General features: G+C 42.8%; 1 protein-coding gene across 1 annotated transcript in view; it reads left to right on the top strand.

Annotated features, from left to right (window-relative positions):
- Window positions 1–14,591, top strand: part of LOC8054055 (neprilysin-1) — a 257,784-nt gene that overhangs the window by 183,280 nt on the left and 59,913 nt on the right. The window contains exons 10-12 of the mRNA XM_029994983.4: window positions 979–1,109; window positions 4,010–4,235; window positions 5,910–6,008. Coding sequence (XP_029850843.2) covers window positions 979–1,109; window positions 4,010–4,235; window positions 5,910–6,008 — 456 coding nt within the window. The remainder of the gene's footprint in view (window positions 1–978; window positions 1,110–4,009; window positions 4,236–5,909; window positions 6,009–14,591) is intronic.

Consider the following 14,591-nt stretch of genomic DNA (forward strand, 5'->3'; position numbering starts at 1 on the left):
GAGACCTGGATTTTTTACTGTCTCTGGTTATAACAAAGTGGAACTCAAACAAATTTTGAGGGTCTGTAATGGTCTTCTGAAACGTATTTATTTCAGTGGACTATTTCTAGCCTAGAAAAGGAGGACCGGTAGACGTCGAATTGAGAAAGTCTATATGACACGTACTCGTTCTCTTCATTTGGTGTCAACTTTCGTATTCCTCAGTCCCAGGTTGCTTCAAAATGTTCAGTATACGGCAGCTCACTTACGTACTGTTCGTTAGGACTTTAGTAATTAGGGTTATAGCTTCGAAGCTTTCGTCAACGAACGCTTTTTTCTAGGGATAAGAATTTAACCGCCTTTCGTTTGTGGCGAATCTTTCCTCACTTAATGTTTTGCGTGTCTATCAGTCGTTTTTAGTGAATTGCGTTACGGAATCATCGCCACATATCGATGTGCACTGTCATCTGCAAGAGGCGCCCTGCTCTAGAGTTCTGCTCCTCCTAGTTCACTCAGCGAAAATTTCCTGTGTGGGAAAAACCGTACTTGCTCCCAGCGTACAGACAGGTCAAAATATATATTTAGAAAAATCAACTTTTAATGTTGGGCGTGGGAAAAAAAAGTATTCGTGAGACAAATTTCTTGGAAGATGGAGCAAAAGGCGTCGAGTATGCAATTAGACTCCACCCTCTTGGTGCGATACCGCTAGTATTTGCTATTATATTTTACAGGAAAACGTACAGAGTCCGAGCGACTGGTACAGACTGTCCTTTAGGTTGCGTTAGACTATTAAGACAAATAACTTAGCGTGTTCTGTTTGTTTCTTTTGCTGGCTGTACGAATAGACGCGCCGGCACAGCGAAAATGTATGACGTGTTCTATATTTTCACCGACGTGACGATTTTTAATTTCTAATAAAATAGGCCAGTCGTACCCCGCACCTTAGATGTAAAACATAAATCGTATAACAATATCTGATAACGGACGTCCAATTTTCAGCTGGACTGGTTGCGGTTATTCAACAATATCTTCGATGTTATCAACATGACGCTGACCGAAGACGAAGAGATCGTGCTCAGAGAACCCCAATTCTACTCATCTGTTCTTCAGTTCCTGAAGTCTGTCAGAAGGCGAGTAAAAGTTTCAGCTTTCAGCCGCTGCTAGGATTCCAAAATTATTGGGGAGCCTCCGTAATCGGTTGTTTGTTCAACAATCCCCACTCCCCTTTTCCCGATATCAGGATATTCTCCACAAATATGCTCGTGGTTAATAAATTTAAAATTATGACAGAACTTTTTTTTTTAATATTGTAGTTTGAAAAATGTAGTACCATCTCACGCCTCTGCTTGCTTAACCCACGTTGTAATGTGTCATCTGTTCTACATCGCGTTGTGTAAGCGGATTAGCAATTCCCAAACGATAAGTGTTCTCGTGTGTAATGTTATAGGTGCCTTTCTCAATAAAATTGGAGGTGCCGAGCGCGCGTGAATTTTACATATGAGGTAGAAGAAAGCAGTTTACTCGTTGAATGAAAATAAAAAAAAAATCCTACCTTAGGAATTCACAAAATATTCTAAACATTCTGTCATTATTATAATGAATTTGTATATAGCTGAATACAAAATTTTGTTTTAGTTATTGGCTAATCTAAGTATTTCTAATTAAATTCTGAGTTTTTCTTAAAGCTGGAAACCATGGCCCTGCCACCGAATGTATCAAATTGCAATGGCGGCACTACAAACTCCGAGGTGCTGCTATAGAGTTCGATATACATAAAAAGTCGTCAGACTTTATGGGTAAAATGCTATTACTAGCTTTACCACTATTACAATTGATACCTTGTTAGTACTGAGAGAGTAAACGAAATTCAAAAAGGTACCCTTAATGTTCTTAGAGAAATATTGTGTAATGTCTAAATAAGGGCACTTTTATTTGACGTTATTGCGGTTGTGTTGCCCCTCGTTATTCGCTTTCCTTGCACGTGTAGGGTTGGTTGAATCCCAAGGCTGACTGTACAATGAGCCTAGTGAATGCACATCTGCAGGTAGTGCGCTCAAAATTTCATCGAATGTGTTCTTTGGTGGAGCGTTTTGCCTCGTGATATTTAGGAAAGAGGCCCCAACCCTGTGAAGAAAAAAAAAAAAAAAGATTCTTGAGTATTTTGACGACGGACGCCGACGCACGCGAACGGCTGGGTCACACCGATTTATGTTGGGAGCTGGAATAAACAGATGGCTCCATAGGTCAGTTGGAACGGACGAGGCATGCGCAACATTCACGGTCAGTTTGCAGATTTGCCTTTTCCTTTATTTCTTTCAATTCCGGCATTAACATGTTTGTTAATAATTCACTTTCGGGCAAATTTACCTGTCCCTTTGATTGTGCTGAATGTAACATTCCCCCCCCCCCCCCCCCCCCCGACCCCCAGCCCGCCGCTCACTAATATGTTTCTTTTAATTGCGGCATGTTGCGCCATCTCTTGATGGCAGATCCAAACACGACTCTGGAGGCGGCACGGTTGTCTGCGTGGACACTTGTCATTAAAAATGACACCGATGATGTTATTGTTGTTGTTTGTTTGTTTTTTTTATTTTTACGGCAATAAAGTTTAGTCTTGCAATTTTACATAGTAACCACTTCACGAAAAGTATAAGCAGCTTTGTGTGTATGCGAATATTTTTCATCTCGCTTGAAAGTGAGCTTTCGGCATCAAGAAAATTTATGTACGGTATTTGTTCTCTCGATAATTCAAGCTTGTGGTAGAGTGAAATGAATGGACCTTTCCGTAAAATCGCAGAACAGCTCGTGGTGATCCCAGACTGCACCTCTTAGAGCGGGGAGTTCTGTGTCCGCTCCTATGTATTCGCAGGCCGTCTCGAACACCTCGTATAAAGCTGCGCACATTATTCTCTGTTATTTTTGTTAGTTAACAAAACAAAGAACAATAAGCTGGCCTAAAACAGGATCCTTACACTATTGAGGTTTCGTTTATGCCTTCTTTTGTTCAGAAAAAATATTTTAAGCCAACATAAGCCTCTTTTCGTGGGTACACCTTGACGTGATGTACATCGGATTGCCGTAACACGTTCAGTAGACGGACGGGGGATGAGGGGAGGGGCAGAGGAGTCATAGATCCCTAGAATGCTCGGGTGACTAGTGTCTTGAAGCAAGGAAGTTGCAAATACATACTCTCATTGAAGATAAATATAAATTTGAGCTTCATGAGTAACTTAGTTTTGTGTTGAGACCAGGCCTTGCAGAACCTGATTGTTGTTCTCTTTTGTGTGAACTTGAAGTGCTTATTCTTAACGTCAAATACCAAATTACAAAAAAAAAAAAAAATTCTATTTTTTTTACAGTTGTGATTGGCTATAATTAAATTTTATATAATCTTCGATTCAACACAAACTCCAACAGTCAGACGGGTCACTTGTTATGACTCGTATAGACGAGTCAGGGTTGGCAAGACCGGAGAATAAGGTATAAACGCGGACTAAGGTCCGAAAATCCCGCCCTCAAATTGTCCCCGGAAGGTTTAGTGGTAGAATTCAAAAGTTGTAAGTGATTTTTTACAACTTTCAGTGGGAAAATGGTGGCCGACAGAGCTCTCGAAGACAAGAAGACATTTGGCGAGAGTTACCGAAAACTGGCAAAAATGGGCCCAATTTTCCCACTCAATTTTTTTAAAAATTCATATAACATTTTAATAAAATAACGGTTTGTGCTCAAGCCTTGGCATCTCCTTCGGACTTCTAGCGATACAAAACAAAGAATTAGCATTCGGGAATGCATGATTAGTTGATATATTTTTTTTTTGCAAATGAAACTCTTAAAAGACAACACTAAATTTTTAGGGGCACCTTGCAGTTTGTATTAGCGCTGCGCCACTAGTGAGCTCAATAATCTATGCTTAATTTTATGCAATCTTCAATACTTATGCTCCAAGAATCGGATGATGCACGAGCAGGGATGTGTTAGTGACGGCTCGAAAACGCCCTTCCTTCTCAATGCGCCTCGGGCTCTACCTCAGGTCGACGTTGTACAACTACGTGGGCTGGCGACTCGTTCAAGGTTTCGGGCCCCTGGCCTCGGGGCGCATGCGTGACCTGGAGTTCGAGTTCGGGCGCGTCGTGCAGGGTGTGAGGAAGTCTCTGCCCGTGTGGCAGCGCTGCATCGGCATCCTCAGCGCCGTCATGGACCACCCCGTGGGCCGCCTCTACATCGATAACGAGTTCAGCCCCCAGGCCAAGGAAGACGTGAGTTGGACCTTCTGTAACTCATATTCCAGACCTACGCTCTCTAGGGCCGTAGATACCTCTTACATTGTTGCTTACGCTACGAAAGAACATAACGTCACAGTCAAATAAATGCTAAACGCCAGAAAGTTCTGGAACGCCAGAATACAAAAATATTTACCCCCGGAAAGACACAAATTAAATTTCGAAACTCGGCATCAAAGCTTTCTTGTCTCATACGTTTTATTGTTTGAAGTTATGTTTTGATAATTAGGTTCTGAAACAATGCATCCAAGTTTTCTCGTCTCATAAGTTTTGTTTACTGGTTTAATTGATGACCCTTTTCAGCATGTTTACCGTAATTGCATGATTTATGCTTTGTCTACCTGACGAAACAGACACGACCAATTGTTTTATAATCTTTAAGTCTGGGGAAAATAGCTCTGTGCTCCTTTCTTTTCGGTAGACCTTTAAATCTGTGGTACAGTAAAGGGGTCTCGAAACCAAGAACGGAAAGCGGGGAGCGTGCACTTTTAGCGGAGAGTTTTTTCGACATGTTCCGCTACGTCCCGTTTTTTTTTTAAAGAGGGGGCACCCGGGTGGATCCTTGCAATGCGTGCTTGACGAAACCACAGGGCGCAACCAATCACCAGGACAAGAGAAGTTGAGACGAGGTAAATGCTTCGGCTGTAATCACAGAGGATGCCATCTCGACGAGTGGTGCATTCGCAGGAGGAATGCAGGCAAAGGAGGCGCCCATCAGTATACAGGAACTTCGAACCGATCAAAGAAAAAGAGGCCAAGAGAGGAGACATATGCGAAGGAGTGGGTGGACAGAGACATTCTGATTGGTCGGTCATGAGTGACATCTTTCTGACGACTTGCTCGAAGTACGCGAACCCTTTCTCCCCGATGTCTCTGTCTTGTTCCGAAAAAAAAAAATCATATCCAAATCGAGGTGGAAGCATTAAACATGATGAACTATAACACTGCGACAAGGAAGGAAGATGGCGATGAAAACGATGAAGAACAGGAACAAGCGCACTCTTCCTGCTTTCCCGTTTTGGTTTGGAGACCCCTTAACATTCAGAACCTCTCGTGTCGGAACACTTGGTGGTGCATCTCTGGACCAGACACACAAGGACACGACCGGACATGGTGGGAAATTTGCCTGAAGCAGCGAATTTGTTCGTTTGGTTTATTTTCTTCTCCTGTAATGTTCTAGCCCCGGGGCGCAGAGCATAACACTGCTCCTTATTTTCTCATTAGGGAAATTTTAACAAAGCATAAATTACTTTTACCGCAACACCTCAATCAAAAAATATTTTCCGCCCGTCGGTCGTTTGCCGTCCGTGCATTATCTGCTACATTCAGCGGAGAAATTAATGTCACGAGATCTAACGTCACGTGACCTGTACACCTAGTCGGAAAATGAATGTTGCGTGGCCGTACGCCAATTCAGTTTGCCCGCTAAATTTATCGGGAAAATTCACGTCTTGCAACCGAAGGTAAATTCAATTTCTTTGCTAACGTTAGCGGGAATGTTGACTTTGCGCGACATTTACATCAAATCCGATTCCCCGCTAAGTATAAAGAGGAACTGAATTGACGTAACATAAAAAAGCACCTTAAAAATGCGCATGTTTCTGCTGGGTCTACACACGATGGGTTCCTTTTTTTATGGTGCGGACTCAGATGGTGTCGATGGTGAAAGACCTGAAAGAGGCCTTCAGCGCTCTTCTGCAGCAAAATAACTGGATGGATTACACCACGAAGAAGGAAGCCGCCAAAAAAGTAAGTCACTAGAAAAATACTCTTGAATTCAGTGAACTTAATTATAGGCCCAACAAGCATAATGTATAAATAGTATGAAGCACTGTACTATTGGGTTATCTGATAGTAAATATTGCCACGAATAACAAATTTTGAGGCGGCGAATAACTGAAGGAACTGAACATTTAATTGTGCGAACTTGTGCCCAAAACAAAAAAGAAAGAGGCTTTAGAGTTGCAGGCGTTGATGTCGGCGAAACAGTTGGATCGAACGCTGGGGCGAGACTGACTGCGGATCGCCACGCGGGAGCCCTTCATGCACACGCGTTGGCTTCTGGAACAGTCGGCCTAGAAGGTTCGGCGACTACAACATTCGGACATCGAACAAGCGACATAGTTCTTAAATTTACCAGAACATTAAACTGAAATAAACAAAAGACGTGTAACGGAATCGAACCCTGGGCCTCCGCACGAAAGTCAAGCGCGGTAACCACTTGGCCACGAGCGCGCTCGCCCGCCGATGCGTATGGCAATAACAAAGAATAATAATTATTAACACAACATAGCAAAATACCGTCAGGAAAAAGGTGCAAACTTTTATGAATACTTGTGAACAAAAAAGAACAACAAAAAACGCCCCTCGTTTGGTCGTACAACGTCAAACATTGCGGAGGGTTCGTTCAAGGGCATCGAGTGTACAGAGTGCGGCGTATATATTTGCAATGATGATAATTATTGTCTAAACTTGCGTATGCGTGTGGGCGCGAGGTTAGTGTACAGTAACCTGGAACACGGGCTCACACTTCCTTCCGAAAACGTGAATTATTCTGACGCTTAGCTTGAGAAACGGAATGTTCACGGTGATAAAGCACAAAATATTTTCGCATAATGTTGTGCATCTTGATCTCCGCGCTACTTCCGAAATATATAATGGATTTTTAAAGATCGATGTATTCATTTCAGCGTATGCTCCACGCTATAAGAAGAGATCATGCGGAGATCTCAGGAATGCACTACAAACTCAAGTTCAGTATTGTGTTGTGCTACAATCTATAAAATAAACAACCATATAATGCACGATAACAGCGGTTATTCGAATTATCCTATGGCTTAACCCTGTTGTTATCTTCTGTGAAGACGCTACTCCAGCGGAGTGCATATAATTTGCTTTTCTCTGATTTATGATTACACTCTAAAAAAGATCTGGCTGTGAAAAAACTCTTAGAGGTTGAAAAAGGTATTTAAGCACACCCTAAAAAAATTCTTTCGTAAAAAAACGTATGTTTTTTTTGTCTTTTTTTTTAAGAGTAATTGTTTGATACGAGAGAGCTCTTTATCGCCAATTTGCCTTTTTTTTTTGTGCGCCAGGGGCCGATAGTACTAGAGGCAAAACCATCCTTAAGAAGCTGAACGAGTTCTTGGGGCGTCGAAAAATATTTCAAGAACGGATTTTTCATCGATTGTGGCCGTTAAATCGCGCCATAATTTTCACACATCTGAGTAGGCTTCTTTCTTCGTCTGTTACGCTGAGCAGCTCCTGTGGAGTGGCGAATACTAAAGTAAAGCAATCGATAATGAGGATGTGCCAATGAATATTACACACTCACCTCAAATTGGGTTTTGTTAGGACATTGCATAATCTGTGTTTGAGCAGTGTTGTGAAAGCATGAGAGACTTTGCCAATAAACTTGCCAATAGGGCACAGAGCAATATAAAAATACCCATACAGTGTATTCAACTGCATGATTTGCTGCTTGTTCAGGGCGTGTTAAAACTATCAGCCTCAAACGTAGTATTTCTTTGCACAAATACAGACGAAAACCGGAAACTTGTGTGGTCCGGCGACTGATGGGGACGCCTCATATCACCTTAAAGGACAATCCACTGAAGCTTGCTTTAAAATCAAATAATGTTTTCACAAAGGGTCACTTCGTCTCCTTCAGTATTTTCTACGTTTCTTGGCTAGAACGCGATTATCAGCTGCACGTGGGCTCTGTGCAAAAGAAGACGCGCATGTCTTTGCTGGTGAGCAGTGCGTTTATTGCTCGAGTGATACAGTGCGGCTTCGGTGGTCGTTTACTGAAACGTTTCGCTCTGAACACCTTAGAGTCAGAGTTTATGAACGTTTCAAATGCTATATAAAGGGAAGACAGAACAATTGCTTTTCCTAAAATGACCGGCATATGATCTTAAAATTGGGATAATGTATATATTAGTCCGAAAGGCACGGAGGAAAATTTCCGACTTGCGAATTTTCGAAGGCGGGTTCTGATCCTGGCAGAATTATCCGCAATCTTACGAACACAAGTTGTGTAAAAGGGTTAAAAAAAATGAAAGCCGTTTACAACTCCCTGTAACACCGAATTGGAGCGCAGCTCTTGAGGAGGAGGAGGGAAGGGTACTGAGGGTTACCTGTTCTCGGGGCGGGGGGGGGGGGGGGGGGGGGGGGGCGGGGGGGTTCATGTGACCTTGGGGGGTCACGTGACCCCCCAGAAAAATTTTTCCGCTAGATTTAGCGGGGAATTATTTCCGCTAAATCTAGTGGGGCAATTTTTCCGCTAGATTTAGCGCTGAATTTTTTCCGCTAAATCTAGCGGCGAAATTTTTCCGCTAGATTTAGCGGGTTAATTTTTCCGCTAGATTTAGCGGGGCATTTTTCCCGCTAGATGTAGCGGAGAAATTTTTCCGCTAAATTTAGCGGAGAAAGTTTTCCGCTAGAGTTAGCGGAGAACTTTTTCCGATAGATTTAGCGGGAAAATTTTTCCGCTAGATTTAGCGGGGATTTTTTTCCGCTAAATAGCGTAGAAAATTTTCCGCTAGATTTAGCGGGGGAATTTTTCCGCTAAATCTAGCGGGGAAAATTTTTCCGCTAGATTTAGCGGGGAATTCTTTCCGCTAGATTTAGCGGGGAATATTTTCCGCTAGATTTAGCGGGGAATTCTTTCCGCTAGATTTAGCGGGGAATATTTTCCGCTAGATTTAGCGGGGAAATTTTTCCGCTAGATTTAGCGGGGAATTTTTCCGGCTATGTTTTAGCTAGATTTTGCGGAAAAAATTTTCCGCTAAATCTGGCGGGGAAAGTTTTCCGCTAGTAGCGGGGAAATTTTTCCGCTAGATTTAGCGGGAAAAATTTTTCCGCTAGACTTAGCGGGGAATTTTCTCTGCTAAATCTAGCGAGGGAAATTTCCGCTAGATTTAGCGGGGAAATTTTCTGCTAAATCTAGCGGGGAAATTTTTCTGCTAGATTTAGCGGGGAAATTTTTCCGCTAGATTTAGCGGGGAATTTTTCCCGCTAGATTTTTCCGTTAGATTTAGCGGAGAAAATTTTCCGCTAGATTTAGCGGGAAAATTTTTCCGCTACATTTAGCGGGGAATTTTTCCCGCTAGACAGCGGGGAAATTTTTCCGCTAGATTTAGGGGGGAATTTTTTCCGCTAAATCTAGCGGGGAAAATTTTTACACTAGATTTAGCAGATAAATTTTTCCGCTAAATCTAGCGGGGAAACTTTTCCGCTAGATTTAGCGGGGAAATTTACCCATAATGCACCGCGCGGTTACGCCAACGGCGACGGCGACGCCGACGCCGCTCAAGCCGGAAACGGGCCCCTAAGAGCTGCGCTCTAAAAAGAGGAAATAAATTTCACTTTGATTCTCATGGCCCGTTAACAAGCCCCGGGTAGTGATATTTAGTCGTCAGTCTTTCACTAAAACGTGGTAGATGTCCAATTCGGTTCTGCACGTAAACCGCAACATTATTCAACTGACGATTGGTGTCAAGTTATCAGATACTAAGCCATATGAAAAGTTCGGTAGCACTTGGGCTCGTGATATTCTTAGCAAATGTACCAAGCAGGGCACTACGAAGGAGTCCGGGAAATTTCGCATTCTATGGGGTCACAGATGTCATCCTATATTGGAGGACGTAAAATATCACTCATTTGACGCGGCGATTTATTGCTTTGTACTAAAAGTTTCAAAAATATACGTATAACAGGTGTTAAGGAGTATGCAAATAACAAATGTGACGTTCACAAAAAAAGAAGTTTGGCGTGCCATTTTGTTTTAAGAGAAGCGCTCTAAACAAACACCACTTAGGATAATCGAAGCCTGCGCATTTTGCCGTCATCACATATCAAGCGAAGACATTGATTGGATACGAGCGTTGCGTCAGTGCTCGGCTGAACCTCGTGTCCAATCAAGGCAACGAAGGACGCTGGGCATCGGGGTAGGGTTCTATTTTTGAGTTGGAGCCATCCGACTTTGGTTAGGTTCCATAGATTATTATGAGAATGTACGCAGGCCTTGATCATCCGGAATATCAATAGTTCAACACCATGTCGGAGTACAAAACTCTTTTTCCACGTCGCGAGCTAAAATAGCACTTTTCGCGTAAGGCTTGTCAAAATGCTAGTTGCAGGAACAAAATCAGCCATCTGAGTTAAGTTCTTATTTTCTAACCCTTTTTGTTAACGTTCCGCCCGTTAAAAAGCCCGATGAAAGGGGCCGGGTACTACGTATCTTGAACTCGTCACCCCGCCGTCCCACTCCGCACAATAAAGTCAGAGGGGTGAAGACGGGGGCACAATGGGGCAAATCGCAAACGCTAACATTGATTGACCCGAAAGAAAAAAGAAACGATAAAGAAAGGGACGAGATAGCGGAGAAAGAAAGCAGATAGTAGTTTAGGCATATTCGTTTTGCCGCGACGAGTTGCAGCTGCTCGAGTGTTCGTCCACTTTATTTTATTTTATGCAAAGCGCGACGCCGGTGTTTTTCAACAAATAAAGCTAGGAAAAAGTAGATGCAGACCTTGAAAGTAATGTTTTCTTTCTTATTGTGTATATCAAAGCGCCTTCAGCAATACGACCCCATCAGAACCAAAGATCTAAACGTCTATGCCCCGCCATTCTGAAGCGGCCAATATGCATGGGACGTTCCCTCTAGATTATTATGCTAACTCTGTCGATAAAGGCCTTCTATGGTCAGCGTCACCAGGGCCACGAAGCGTCTTCTTTATAGACGAACGCGCGAACGGCTCGTCTGATGTCAGCAACGACGGACGCCATCTTCCGAATGTCGTCAACTAAAGAGAACGCGCCAACACACGCCAAATTCGGACGCGCCGTTGTGGAGGTCGACACGGAGAGCAAGAAGCGGTTGCCTGGCAAACCTTTGGGGTTCCGACGAGGTTTGGTGAACGCTCGGGATTGAAATCATAATACGTTTTCTCCGGGCGTCAAGAAGCGAAGCTACGGATGACTGCGCGTAACGCTGCTTGTTTTGAAGCCCAGCTTGGAGCTCAAACTAATTTGTCCGCGTTCGTAGCTGACGGCATCAGTAAGATAGCGCGGCTCTAGCTGGCTTCAGATGCTGCCAACACGTGTACGTCTGTTTACATTTGGGGTCCGTGAAAGGAGGTTATAATGGGCAGGAGGTGGCGTGCGTGTTTTGTAATGCATGAAGCGAAGTGTAACAGAAGTAGGCGTAGCCACGAAATGTTTTCTCAGTATCTCGGCAAATAGGAGGACTCCGTTATGGGCGCCGCCATTGAAATATTGTGCAAACAGCCGGGTTGCCATGGAATTGCCATGACAAGGCGGTTGCTTGCCTCTCTTATTTTCGCTCGGGTTTCGGTGCCGGCATGAGATACGCAGCACACTTACGATTTCTTATACTAGAGATCCTTGCTATGACATAGACTGAAAAACCAAAGCCTCGTCAACGAACCCTTATACCGCTGGGAACTGAATAATTCTGCCAGTTTACTCCGATTTCTACGTCAGCGGTTTCCCTACCCAACTCCCGGCTCGTCTGGCAATGCTGCGGCACGTCAGCCGACTACAGTACACAAAACAATCCGCCGATAGCTTCTGGCGCGGGGTTCGGGGCCGGCATGAGCTATGCAGAACGCTTACAATTTCTTCTGCTACAGGTTGGGGTGGTTTACTGTAAAATTTATGCTCACTCGTTAAAACGCCAGCCGGCACAGTACTCCAGTGTTCTAGAAAGCACGTGTATGTGAGCATGTAAAGCCCGGTGAAATCCGTACTCTGTGTTTGCAGAAACAATATTAACGCTTTCTGGGGGACGTGGAGCTTAATCTCGCGGACATCTCCCCGCAGAAAAATTACAAATTTTATGAAATCAAGTAAATTACCACCAAAATCGGACAAAGGGTAAGGATTTCTCTTAAGCGATAACTCAGAAATATGTAAGGAATAACTCTCACTTGACTAAACTATTGAAACCTTGACTGAAAAATGAAAATCAATGGAAACGGAGATAGAATTTCCTAAAACCCTTAATATCGAAACGGACAAAATTGGTGCAAACTCAACGGGACTATCGGGCCAAATTGCCTAAGTTTGGTCCAGGTATTAGAGACCAACCAAGTGAGTCATGGTCTTAGTCCAAACAAAAAAAAAGGATCGAACTTTGCAGAAATAACCTCGGTGTGAGCGTAGGGACGAACGAAATTGAACGGGCGCATAGATTAGGCCTTCCAAATGAAGGAAGACCAAATAATTGTGCTGCGTGTATGTTTATACGCACGGAAATTAGTCGGCCTCAATGTGTGTCTGGTGTCTCACCTGTAGATGCTAAATTAAGCCAGTGCAGTACAACCGCTAGCCTGGGCGTTTTCAACGTGCACCACCCAGTAGTGATACATGGCCGCACGAAGTTACGATGCCCATCCAGATTGAAACGTACAGTACAAGACGTACTATCCGCTTTTCAGTAGGTGAATAGTTTTTCAAAGCATATCAGATATGAACGCAGGCAGCTGCTAGAATATGAAAAATCTCAGGAAGGAGAGTTTAAATTTCGTGTCAATAAGCTACACAAATGGTAACAAGATTTACCTTGACGATAACGCCGAAGGTTGCGTCAAAGAAAAACAACCTTAGGAATCGCTGTTTCATCCTGGGCGCAAGTTAAGCGCAGCGCGTGAACTATCATCGGGATTGTTAACTGCCGTAGTGTAAAAAAATTAGGTGGCTGACCTTGCCGTTCTCGTCACTTTAGGTAAACCCAGTGTCGTCATAGGGTCGCAATCCCGGCTAGACAAACCTGTTTGCAATGCTGAAGTGTTTCCCTCTTTTTGCATCGCGCAGTGTGAAAAAAATAAATGTAACCGCTGGTCGACTGTTTGTGCAGGTGCACGGCAATCTGCAAAGTTTTGAGGTGAAGGCTAGTGGCTTTAATTGTGACCTAATGTGGCGTAATGTTTCTTCCTAGAAGGGAAAAGTTATTAGTGTTCTCTTTTTATAGACCGCCTTGTTCTAGTGAAAGTGGAATGTTTTAACTTTTAATATTTTGTCAAGCATAGACCCTAGCGACTCAGTGCTAAGTGGTGACTTTTTTAACTTTCAGGGTCATGAACTGGGCAGATAGCTAACCCGTTGCAGAAACCACGTCTCCTCCTTACAAAACATACCTGAATTTTATGTTAAGCTTTGAACTATATCAGCATCTATCATTCCCGACTAGAATAGGTGGAACGAGTGCGAGCACACCAGACATTATTATTTTTTTTTTTTTACTAACAGGTGCGATTTGATATTATCAGTCTCTGGCATTCAGGGGCTTAGCGATTATCAGGTTGCAGTTGGATGCAAAACCAACATATGAGAAACCAGGGAAACATCCGCACCCCCCCCCAAAAAAAAAAAATATATATATATATATTTTTTTTACGTTCTAGGTATTTATGAGAGTGTTTTGAGTAATCGATGTAACTGCTTCAATGAGTTTATGTAGCTGAGCTACAAATTTGATATAAAAACTCTTTGGAACTTTTTTTTAAGAAGTGAGGTTAACTTTTTGTTTGATGCATATGTTCTTTTAAATATTGTTGCTTTCAATCGATGTAAAGACAAGTCACGGATAAAGAGCGAGTTACATACCTTTGCTAAAAAGAAAACGGCGCACGTACCTCGAATATCGTAAAGCTGATAGATGCGCGCTTGAAACATCAAATGCTTGAAGTAAACAATTACAAATAAATCTAAAGAACCTACAACAAAATGCTACGCGTCTCTGAAGACGGAATCGAGAAGGAATACAAAATAACTCGAAATATTGTGAGACAAACAACACCGTCCTACTCGGTATACCCCCATTCGCGACTGCAGTCAACTTGTCACCAATGAGAAACAAAGCAACATTTTTTTTAAACTTCCTATTCGTTTATTTTTTTAAGTTTTCAATGAACAATTACATCCCCATACTGTCTTATTGGGTAAAATGAAAAATAAATCTAATTGTTTTATGATAGAATTGTTAGTTTATTAAGTGAATTGAAATAGACAAAGGAAGGGGGCCTGATGGCATACCTAACCAGGTACCTGCAGAATGTTCGGGTGCTATAGGATCCTATTTGGAGGTTCTGCCCACAAAGTCGCTTTCTAGCGGTAGGCTTCCCCGCGAGTGAAAGACAGCAAATGTAGAACCCATTTACAAAGATGGCTCTAACACCGATGTTAAAAACTATAGACTAATTTCCGTTCTTCATACGTGGTCTAAGGTAATGAAACACATTATCTCTAGTAATATGATCGTTCATTTGCAAAAGAAACAATTATCCCACTCCCTCACAACACAGT

This window comes from Ixodes scapularis, unplaced genomic scaffold, assembly GCF_016920785.2.
Source record: "Ixodes scapularis isolate PalLabHiFi unplaced genomic scaffold, ASM1692078v2 PGA_scaffold1__304_contigs__length_218370807, whole genome shotgun sequence".
NCBI lineage: Eukaryota > Metazoa > Arthropoda > Arachnida > Ixodida > Ixodidae > Ixodes > Ixodes scapularis.